The sequence below is a fragment of the Osmerus mordax genome, chromosome 19, assembly GCF_038355195.1.
Source record: "Osmerus mordax isolate fOsmMor3 chromosome 19, fOsmMor3.pri, whole genome shotgun sequence".
Lineage (NCBI taxonomy): Eukaryota > Metazoa > Chordata > Actinopteri > Osmeriformes > Osmeridae > Osmerus > Osmerus mordax.
The window spans coordinates 2,709,677-2,720,925 of NC_090068.1; the positions used below are offsets into that span (position 1 = coordinate 2,709,677).

At 40.9% G+C, this 11,249-nt stretch overlaps 1 protein-coding gene across 3 annotated transcripts in view; it reads right to left on the reverse strand.

The window, feature by feature from the left end:
- Nucleotides 1-165: 165 nt before the first annotated feature.
- The window catches only part of hyou1 (hypoxia up-regulated 1), a 94,357-nt gene continuing 83,273 nt past the window's right edge, over nt 166-11,249 (reverse strand). The window contains exons 1-24 of one of the 3 annotated variants that reach the window (XM_067256850.1): nt 10,536-10,763; nt 9,538-9,607; nt 9,182-9,275; nt 8,884-8,962; nt 8,554-8,708; nt 8,238-8,314; nt 7,950-8,131; nt 7,732-7,847; nt 6,863-7,049; nt 5,902-6,036; nt 5,698-5,780; nt 5,257-5,389; nt 4,922-5,109; nt 4,584-4,722; nt 4,391-4,448; nt 4,214-4,290; nt 3,843-4,031; nt 3,285-3,466; nt 3,049-3,136; nt 2,610-2,866; nt 2,379-2,463; nt 2,023-2,272; nt 1,788-1,889; nt 166-1,582 (exon numbers count right to left, since the gene is read on the reverse strand). In XM_067256850.1, coding sequence (XP_067112951.1) covers nt 1,533-1,582; nt 1,788-1,889; nt 2,023-2,272; nt 2,379-2,463; nt 2,610-2,866; nt 3,049-3,136; nt 3,285-3,466; nt 3,843-4,031; nt 4,214-4,290; nt 4,391-4,448; nt 4,584-4,722; nt 4,922-5,109; nt 5,257-5,389; nt 5,698-5,780; nt 5,902-6,036; nt 6,863-7,049; nt 7,732-7,847; nt 7,950-8,131; nt 8,238-8,314; nt 8,554-8,708; nt 8,884-8,962; nt 9,182-9,275; nt 9,538-9,607; nt 10,536-10,538 — 2,979 coding nt within the window. In that variant the 5' untranslated portion in view covers nt 10,539-10,763 and the 3' untranslated portion in view covers nt 166-1,532. Of the gene's footprint in view, nt 1,583-1,787; nt 1,890-2,022; nt 2,273-2,378; nt 2,464-2,609; nt 2,867-3,048; nt 3,137-3,284; nt 3,470-3,842; nt 4,032-4,213; nt 4,291-4,390; nt 4,449-4,583; nt 4,723-4,921; nt 5,110-5,256; nt 5,390-5,697; nt 5,781-5,901; nt 6,037-6,862; nt 7,050-7,731; nt 7,848-7,949; nt 8,132-8,237; nt 8,315-8,553; nt 8,709-8,883; nt 8,963-9,181; nt 9,276-9,537; nt 9,608-10,535; nt 10,764-11,249 lie in introns of those variants that run through there. The other 2 variants (XM_067256849.1, XM_067256852.1) reach the window with 2 other exon arrangements.

Sequence of the window (11,249 nt, forward strand, 5' to 3'; positions counted from 1 at the left end):
TAATTTCTGTTTACTGACATTTACTTTATACTTGTTTGTGATGGCTTCTGGGTCAATATTGTGCATAATATGTCCACTTGGGTATATTAATTCATACACATTTTCAAGATATTTAATGTGAAGAGGTGGCTGAATTTATAAAAAAGATATTTAAGGGAGAAGACATAAAAACAAAACCTTTATTATTAACATTTTAGAAAGAAAACATTGGCATCTCCCACTCCCAATAAGGTATTGTCTTCTGCTCACAATCCAGCCATCTGAGGTGAAACGAGTTCAATATTTACTGGGCACTTATTTATTTTCAATATTTACTGTTTTGGTCTAATTTGTCAAATCGTTAGTGTAAACAACCCAGAACATGCCTACTGATCCAAGTCAGTCATCCATTTCCTTTCATTTGTTAAGGTCAAGATCCAAGGACCCAACCTCTGATGATTTGTCCCAAGGGCAAAGGTAGGCCAAAATTTGAAAGCAAAAAGCAATACCAAAACAAAAACAAAACTGCACTTCTTGGGCCAAGCAGCACATGAGGCATGATAACCATCTGGTTATTTTCCTGTCAGTACAGCAGTCCTAAAGGTTCAAACTGAAAATCTTAAACTCATAATTGGTAATTGAAATAGGGAAAATATCTAAAAACTGTATCAGGAGGAAAAGACAGAAAAATTACAGGCAACAAGGAGTTGAGGGTGGGTTTGTCATAGCCAAGCTCATTCCAATTGGAAGGTACATTCCAACTGGGTAAGCAATAACTTGGCAGTATCAATTTTATTTTCATGGCCAAACCTTGTCACTTTATATCCAATTTGAGAGATTTGTTAGTTTTTTCTTTTAGAAAAAACAACGTAGCATTCATTTAAATTTCTGACCCCGACATGTACTGTAAGAAACCTCAAGGCATTCTGTAGGATTTCCTTCTTATGACAAACCATTTCTCTTCCAGCAGTGGCATCATTATCACTCCAAGATATACAAATTGGCTTTGAATTATACAAAACTGCACAATAGCCATTTGCCCTTTGTGAACCAAAGACACTTTTGAAGATAACAGCACATGAAGACAACCCTTTTTGACCAGAACATGAAACGCACTGCTGCACTTAATTGGAGTTGGTCCTTTTTTACACAGTATGCAAGATGCAGCTGTATTGGACAAACATATGTTGCTGTATGAAAATGCATGATAATAAATAAAACTAACAGTATTTGAAATTCCTTAGTTTCAGACAATGGTGTGACTCACAAAAAGGAGCTATTGGGGTTGATTTCATTTGCTGGTTTTCCAGGGTTTGTAAGTGCTCTGCAGCACAGCATCACAGACAACCAAAAAAAAACATGAAACAGGAGGAGGTGGTGGTGGGATAACGGGTGTAAGACTGGTCAAAATGTCTCAAAGTCTGATACATTCCCACTTCTAAGTTATTATTACTATTTTTTGGAGGGGCAAAACGAAATCAAAACACAGAAGAAACGTAACAACTTAACATTGTCAATAAATACAACAAAAGTATTCCTTTCAGTTCCAGCTGTTATAATTCATCCTCTATGTGGTTTTCGGATCGTTCTTTCTCAGGTGTTTCTGTGAATTGAAATAAATAAAAATTATACTTGTTTAGCTGGAAACGCATTTGGATAGATTTAAAACAAAAGGCTAAACGATACATCACAACTACAAAAAATTTTTCCAACCACTGCACACTGCTGTTGAGTTATTGTAAGACTATACAGCAGTGCACATATGCAGAAAGTTCCTATGGCAAAACCTGTTGCCATGGCAGATGTACCTGTACTCGTTTCATCCAAAATCTGTGATTGTATGGCTGGCTCTGCATCCTGTCCGATAGTCTCTTCGGTGGATGTCTCCTCAACCGGTGGCACAACACTTTCTGTTGGATGTCAGATGGATAATTTCAATATAGTCAATCACTTAAAAAAATAAAATAATAAAATACACAAAAAGTGAAGTTTACAATTAGCACATACATAACTTGGAATACTCATAAAAATGCCCCCACGCACCTTTTGTGCTTTCCTCCGTTTGAGGAATTACTTTCTCTTCAGCAGTACCGTTAGCTTTGCTGCCTTCTGAATTGGTGCTGTTCTTGGGTTTAGGCTTGGCCTTGGGCTTAGCAAACTTGGCCTTGTTGAGCAGATAGTTGACCTCGCGGTCCAGCAAGGCCAATTTGGACTCAATGTCTTTGGACAACAGGACAGGCCTTTCTGTGGGAGAACGCTTGTCTTGCTCCGCCACCGTGTCATTCTTCCATGTCTGTGAGGAAGAAGAGATTAAAATAGCTTGGTTTCTGTTTCAAAGGTTGAATAACAATGCACAACATGTGTACAGAAATAAAATAAGCCACAAAGAATTACTGTACTGTGGTCTCGTTGATGACTTTCTCCAAAGTCTTCAGCTCAACTTCACTGAAGATCTGGTCATCCTCAGGAATGAGTTTTGCACTCCTATAAAGATAAGGTAAATTATCATGTCAGATCTCAAACATGACCATATACAATTCATCAAAACTCTAGCAATCCCTTAAGAGTATTCCATTGCCTTGTTCAAACCCTGGTGAGATCACAATGATGGCAACCACCAGGGCCCTCACCTGAGGAAGTAGGAAGAGGTGTTGAGCATGCTCTCCAGGGCAGCCAGCCGGTCAGGCCACTTTCTGCGTTCCTCCACCCTGAAGAACATGGCCTTGCACAGCTTCTTCAACCCTGACAGTTTCTCCCTCAGTTCTTTGGTGGCAGCCAAATAGCCATCTTCATCCATCCACTCAGAGGCCTGACTTAGCTTGGCTGAAATCTCCTCCTTCTCCTCCTCAGACACCACCGCCTGGAACTCGTCCTGGTAAAGCTTGTCCTACAGGTGTGGTACAAGTCACACTATCGGGGTGCCCCATATAGACCAATTTAAACACTACCATACCCCTCAACCCTAGGACTTGATCAGTGGGTTCCTTTTTTATTGATTGATTCTAATTTAACTTTTCCACCGTTTCAGTTGACTGAGGTCAACAAGAAACTTTAAAAAAGGATCTTTACCTGTGTCTCAAAGATGAAAGCCTGCAGACTGTTCAGCGTCTTCTCTCTCTCATGTTTCTCCAGGTCTCTGTCAGTAAGGTCTTGTAACCTTGAAAGGGAACAGAACATCTGTTAAAATTCTCAAACTACCATAACCCTAAAAGAACAAAAACGCAGCTCAGATCATCGAGTTTGAGCAATCCTAGCGCAATGGAAGAAATATTTTTCCTTCATAAATGAGATTGCAAGCAGCATACTTTTTCTTGGAGGTGTCGATTTGGTCGAGGGTAGGGTTGACGATATCGTTGACCAGCAGTTCTACAGTAATTTCTTCAGAGATCTTGGCCTTCTTCTGGGACTTGACTTTCTTCTCAGCTGCTTCTTCCTCTGCAGTTTTCTCCTCTTCCTTGGTTTCTGTTTTGTCACCTTCCTTTTCATCCTGCTTTAAGGGATTTAATTAGCGTCTTTGGCATTCCATCTGCTTTCTGGGAGCAAAAGCCACCCCCTCCTCCTTCATACTTAATGCATGATTTTGGATAACAAGACAGCTGATAAATGTACACCTAGAATAGGTTTATAAGGTTAGTATAGGTTATTATGTGTATTAGAGGTTTAGTATATTGTATAGAATATTATCTGTATATTTAGAAGGTTTACTTATTTAGCATAGATGTAATCTATGTTCTGTGTACATATGTCATGTTATGCCAGGTTGCCTTGCGTTGTCTTGTCCTAAGAATGTCAGTGCCCAGTCTGACCTTGTGTTGTTCTGTGCATCTGACAATAAAAGACTTGAACTTGAACAGTCTACTCACCTGAGGATCTCCAGATTTCCCATTGGCTCCGTGTTCTTCAGCCTTCTCCTTATCTGTGTCCAGTGCATCTGAAGGTTGATCCTCAGCCTCCCGTTTGACCTCCTGGTTCTCCTCCTGACCAGCCTCCTCCTTCGTCTTGCCCCGCTCCTCCTGCTCCTTCCCAGGCTCTGGAGGCACCTCCTCCTCATCCTGGAGATGGAGAAATATATCATATTGCAATACAGAAAAAAGCTGAGAAATTGGAACATTTTGTTTGCCTGATGGTAGGGAATACTGCAAGTAATGGTGAGATCCGGCTAGCACATGCACTTAAGTGTCAACATGTACATTGCAGAAGTAAGCATGAGAAATTGAGAAAGTAAAAGGTTTACTTGAACTGGCTCGGTCATATTTGCGTTTGGTTCTGATGTCCCCCCTCCAAAAAGGCTAGAGATGGTATTTCCCAGTTCTAGACACAGATAAACAAGGGAGAGCAGTTATAAATAGAATCAAATGAAGGGAGGCCATTTTCATTGTTATTTTACCTTTTACACAAGCACCAAACTTACTTGTCAGTGTCGATTCCTCTTCTTTCTCCTCCATAATAGTCTCAAAAACGGACTCAACCTAAAACAGCAACCAAAACTTCAAAAATGTCCAAACCCCAAAAGGAGGAGATCCTTCATGTTATTTGTGTAATTAATGAAAAGGTGCCTGTGTGGTAATGTAAAAATGTTTCAATTACTAAGCTACATCACTGACCCGGTCTAGCAGAAGGACTCCACTCTCATCCATGTTGAAGTGGGCCTTGATGCCCTTGGACTCTGCATCAACATGTTTGTGGAAGCTGCTGCCCACCCCAGACAGCTTCACTGTGGTCAGGTTCAGAGCACCAAACACGCTGCATGAACATTGACAAGATGGAGGTTGTTTGACGTTTTGAATTTTTTATATTTGAATGATAAGAGGTATTAATATTAGAAAATTGCTACGAAAGCTGACTAGTACTAAAATGGAGTGAACTTCATGTGCAAACAGCAAATTTACATATTATTCATGTCAAAACTACAAAACATCACTCAGTTTATATCTTCATGTACCTGAGATCTTCTTGCCCCAGGAAGCTTAAGTCTCCATAATTGATGTAGAAGGCAAAATCATCAGTGTAGCGGTTGAAGGTGATGACCTTGCGCTGGGGGTAGGGCGCCATCCTCTGGAACAGGATACGCTTGTTGTGCTTCAGGCTCTTGCTTCCGTCCTCCTCTTTCGACTCGCGAGTGAACTCCACCTTGAGAGACAGACAGATGTTGCCAGGTTTGTGTGAATCCAAACAGCTAATGCTTTTAAAATCTGTTGCATGACTGAAATGCACTGTGGTACACAGTGGCTGATAGTTGAATGTAATATGGTGAAACTAGAGGACGGCCTGCACTACCTGAATCGGGAACACTGCTGCATCTCGAACAAGGAAGGGTTTGACCTTGAAGGCCTTGCTGAGAGCAGCCGCCTGGTACACAGCCCCCATGGCTGCTGCCTCGTCTGCGTTGATGTTCTTTCCCAGTTCTTCTCTGAGAAAAGTCAAAACACACAGTAAGCACAAAACCATACGAGGGAAAACAGGCCACTGTGGTTGTGACCACCGAGCCCTTCGCTCAACCGCTTAAATGTCAAATCCCATGTCAGCATTTCTGGTCAATAATACAAATCCATTAAAAACACAAGCCTATAGTTTATGAAATACAATATATGCAGTTCCTACATCCAATGTGCAAAGTCCAAAGTGTAATAACTAGATGATTGGATTCACACAACTTCCCTCTATGTACAGTCAACATCTGCACCCTTCTGCCATTATGGCATATTGATCAACACTTACTTGCCCACAGCTTTGAGGAGGACCTCCTGAACTTTGGGCACTCTGGTGGCTCCACCTACAAGGATGACCTGCTCAATCTCATCCTGTTGGGTCAGGAAGGCACGCAATAAGCCTCATTCACTTAACTGTTGATCTGGTGACAACTTGCTCAGATTTAATCAAATGGTAGCTAGGAAGGACAACTAGGATGGAGAGTTGACTGACCAGGGACATTTCAGCAGAGCTGAGAGCCTCCTGCACAGTGTGAGGCACTCTTTCAAACAGGTCGGTGCACAGGGCTTCAAACTCCACACGGGTGACCTTAGACTTGAAGTCAATGTCATCCATCAGCCCTTCCACCTGAAACATTCATACAGGAGCGATGAGTACGCAAAGGACACAGACAGCTGAAGAAAACCACACAACTCTTCACCAAGTGTCTCCTAAGCATACAGTAATGAGTAGTATAAAAATACTGCTGTTTCATTAGGAAAATTATAGTATGCACTTAACCTTTCCCAACAGAGAATGTACCATGTGCACTCTGCCCTTATCTGGGAAAGGTTTGGTGTACAAAAGCTCTGCTCCTTCTTCTTGACCATCACCCCACTCTGTCAGTCTTTCTACAGTCGCTACTCCAAAAACCATTTAACATCCAGCTACTCATTACTACTGCTGACCCAAACTGAGCCACTTCAGTAATGAGTGTTCTCTTCAGTGCCACCAACTGGCTGTTAGATAAAGAGCCCATTAGCTGGAGCTCAGTCGGTTTACTGCAGCAGCAGCTTAAGCAAAATGCTTGCATGGGAGGAGACAGGAAGACAGACAGGTATTGTGGTATCAAAACACGCTACTCTAAATGCACCTTACCCAAATCCTGCCAGCCCATAGAAGGGCATATACGTATTTACACCAATACACAGCCACACAAAACAGTATGTCTCCCATACATCACAATCCAAGTGTCATTGTAAAATATCATAGCAGCAAATCCAGTTGTGTTGAAAACATCCAAGTCCAGATGGGAATCGAATGCACAATGCCTGCCATTCACTGTAAGCCTTTCCTGAAAAATTACAGAGCACCAAATAGCAGAGGAATAAAGCAGGACAGCTGGAAGCAGGATAAAGGGATGGAGGCTCAAGAGGGGAGAGGTTAACACCAGGGACATCACGCAACAATTCACCTGGGCCATGAATTCAGCATTGGCACTAAGCACCGTCTTCAGCCTCTGAGCCTCCTTAAGGAGCTTGGCCATGGCGCGGTGGTTCTCCCGTACGTCCTTCTTGCTCTTCTTCTGCTCGTTGAACAGCTTGGCCAGGTGGTCCCTAAGCCTCAGCTCCATCTCAAAGCCCCCAAGTGAGCGGTCAAACCTGTGGATGACACCAAAGCTAGGCTGGGTGGGTGCATATACAAAAAGGAGGCAACAGTTCTGATTTATGACGCTGGGCGATTTTTTTGTTCATGGGGAAGGTCGTCACCACAATGCAAAAATTATTAGGGATGCACAATATAATTGGCGGCCAGATTGGTTTAGGCCGATAAATGGTTTATTTTCAGTGTTGTTGTTGTTATTATTATTATTATTATTATTATTATTATTATTATTATTATTATTGGTCCGATAAGAAAATGTGGTTGATAAATTAAAAGCAATATATTTTATTTTTATAAAAGAAAGTAGGCCATGGGAATCTATAATTGTAAAATGTAAGAAATCTGTTCATTTTGGTAAAAGAAAGATCTAGATTTTTTGTGCATTTAAGGTTTTAATAAAAGCCATTATTTGGTTGCCTTTTGCTTCTGTATTCAGACTCAGGCTTTGTATTTATCAGCATATATCGGTTATCGGCTTCCAAATATAAAGTTATCGGTATCAGCCAGAATTTCCATATCGGTGCATCCCTAAAATTGATTACATAAAAAAACATATATGGTATATGCTTTTTTTGTTGGTCTGAGTAGGTGTAGGGGGTTGCACAGGCGAGTGCATAAATGGTGTGTTGAGAACATATCGTAACAGTGTTGGCCTACCTACAGACTGCCTTGACTCACCCTACACCTCGGATCTGCAGCTGTGGCTGAACGCCTGCGTCTTTGGTCTTTACTGTCTGGTAAGTGACAATGGTGGCCACTGTGCTGCCAGAGCCCATGTCAAAGAACATCACATTCTAGAAGAGAGAGAAATAGAGGGAGATTCTTGGGTCAACTGGAATTTGGCAGTGAAACTTTTATTTGGCCATGCAAGTTTGTTAGTGAAGGTAGAAGCGCACCTGTGCTGTGCTGTTGATGTCTTTCCTCCGGAACACTCCGTAGTTCAGGGCCACGGCTGTGTTGTCGTTAATGAGCTGAAGGACCTTCAGCCCTGCCATCTGGGCGGCCTGCAAGACGGCCCGACGCTCTGCCTGATTGAAAAAGGCTGGAACGGTGACAACTGCATCTTTAATGGGCTGCTCTGTGAAAAGACAAATTCAAAAAACAAAAACTTGTCAGTGTGATTGTCCTACTTCTGCATACAGGGGTTTCTACTCACATAACGGCATTCTGTAAAACAAACCAACCAGCAAAGTCCTGAGCCAAGCTACATGAATAGTTCAAAACCATCCCCAGCAGCTCCTCTGGTGTGTACTGCATCTCTCTGTGGGACAGAAACCACATAAAAGCAAGTTAACATTACTGAAGCCTCTTAAACTGTCCAACTATAATCACATTCCATATGACCCTGTTTAGCCATCAAGCACCATTTCTTCTCTTAATCATTATGATGATGCATGTCAAAGTCATGCAGTCCTGTCTTTTCAATAGTTTTTTATTTGATAGAAGACAGAAACTGCTAATTGAAATTGAGGCAAGTGAAAATGGTCAGATAAAACTTACTCCAAGTTTTTGAAGTAAACGGTACCCCGGTTCTCTTCTTTAAGTAGTTGATGCTCTGGAAAACGTTTTTGGTAGAGCGCCACCTGGAGGTTGTCATGCTTCTTACCTAGCAGGGACTGAAGATGTCTGTAAACAAACTTGGGGTTCTTCACAGACTGAAGAGAAAAGAGAAAGAATATTTGGTTACAGATGTTTACTTTTATTTCAGACCAAAGTGGAAAAAATATTACAGACTTAAGCTTAAAGTGTAATACTTTGACTGAACCACACATTTAATTAAAAAAAGGTTTGAATCTAGTTTTCCAAAATCGTTAAAAAAAAATATCTTACCACTCCTAATGCACCATCTCCAAAAAGTCGCTCATTCTCTTTCAAACACACAGCAACTGGAGTTTTTCTTCTCGATTCCCTTAGACAATTAAGGGAAAAGAGACAATTTAAATCAATTGAGCGATCCAAGATGATTTAGCAAAGACAAAATTCTTGAGTATCACAAACTAGGCTACATTAGCATACCAGCAACTCAATATTTGAATAAACCATCAGCAAGTATTCTGAAAAGGAAAAAAACACTTGCTACTAGTGCAGACCCTTATTTCATGACATTTTAATATGGTAACACACTCACTTGTTCAGTGCAATTTCCATTGGCACGCCAGGTTTAACTATTGCTATTTTCATCCATTCACTACCCAAGTCGACCGACATGACTGCTACAGAGGCTGGAAATAAGTTACAACGAAAGATATACTATTAGAGGAAAAATAAGAGATAATGAAAATGTCTGGAGTTGCACATGTACAAGAAACAATGCAAATTATAATTATGAGTTGTTAAATGTAGTGCAAAAAGTTTACATGATTAGTCACAATATTAATTGCATTATGTATACATATTCAAACATGGGATACCAGCTCAAGTCAGTCAATAAAGATAGGTAATATGTGTTGTAAATTGTTTTTAATGATAATATACTTGTCATACCTGTGTGAGAAGGCAGCAATACCAAAACAAGGCACATGAGAGCACATACAGTCATCTTCTCCATTTTTACCTGTAAAAAATTTAAGCACAACATTGAATGCTCCGAAACGGCAATTCCTGACGGAACTGAAGATGCATACAATACACCTAGACGTTTCCATCCTTTTGAGTGTTTTTGATAAAGGGTGGAGAAACGATTCCACATCAAAGAGCATGCGAGATAGTTTATTGAGATAATCTAATTGACATTGTTACCAACATCTTCGACTCTAGGGGGTGACAGTGTGCTGATGTTCTTCTGGTGCTTATAGTGTCATGTCCTGTAATAGGTAACGTGCAATAGACCTCCTTTGGCCTGATCCCGCCCACCAGATTGTACGGAAGCCACACGTGCCATTAATGCAGCTGTTGTAGCTAACCTAATTCGTCCTATTCGGCTGTCTCAATTAGCCAGCAGGATAGCTGATGGGTCATTGGGGAGTAAACATGATGAAATGACAGACATAGACAAACGTTTACCAATACATTTTCATTGGCAAATAAACCTGTGAGTAAGTTGGTAGGATAACTTGGCCCTATAGCATGTCTATTGCAATACAACAAAGGGCACTATATGAGTGTAGAAACGTCTAGAGCCAATGACGTATTCATGTTAACGTTATTGAAACACAGGTGATGCGACAGCAATCACTTAAGGCGGAGTTACCCTACTTTTGTGCTAGAAATGTCTAAGTAGAGGTACATCATGTTGGAACAACACGTTTTTATAAAGCCAACACTGGCCTAAGAACATCCCTTTATTAAAGACAGCACTTTAAATGCAAATGTTTGCAAAAACAGTTGCCATCTATCTTGTATGAAACTAGATCACTTGTAATGACAACCTGAATCGCTTTACCGTTCGAGATAAATAACAAAAATCAAGCCTGAATCAAGGAAATGTAGCCTATCTACTAACAAATGCAATGATGATAACGGCATGACAGAACTCAACTTACCATTCAGCCAGCTCAGTAAATTGAGCGGTTAGCTGGCTAGCTAGCTACCTATTTTACACGTGATTAAAACGAGAATAACATTCAGTAGTTGCAGCTATTCTTGATTGACTGGTCTGCGTGGTACAGTTCACTATTTTCGCTCGATCCAAAAATCGGGTCAGAGTCGCACTAATAAAGGTTTTGGATTTCCCTTGTTATCACCGGCTTGCTCTCACCATAGGGCCCAGAACGCGGCGTGATCTTATTGGATCCACACTATCCGTTGTACCGCGAGTGCAGCGATGACCCTCCACCCCGCAGAACCCGCCTTCTTTGACGCACGCACCGGTTGGTGATAGGTCCACGTGCAAAGTGTTAAGCGCAAAAAAAGGATTGCTCATGTCATAGGTCCACGTTAAATGAATAGGCGTAAAATGTATGACATGACACAAATCCCCACATTTGTAGACATTTGTGTTAATACTCGTCATGTTGAACATACAATATTATGTACCTTAATGTTTCATCTCACATCTTTAATTTCATTTCGTATTAACATTGCCTTTTCCTAATTAAAAGTTAAAAAGTGTACCTTATTTTCTCATATACCCGGAATACCATATGTATGTGGATAACTAATAATATAGATTTACGCATTTAGATTTTCCCATTTTAAAGAATTGGTCGAAGAGGCTTCCTTGTGTGATTATCACGTGATTATCACATGACTTCCTC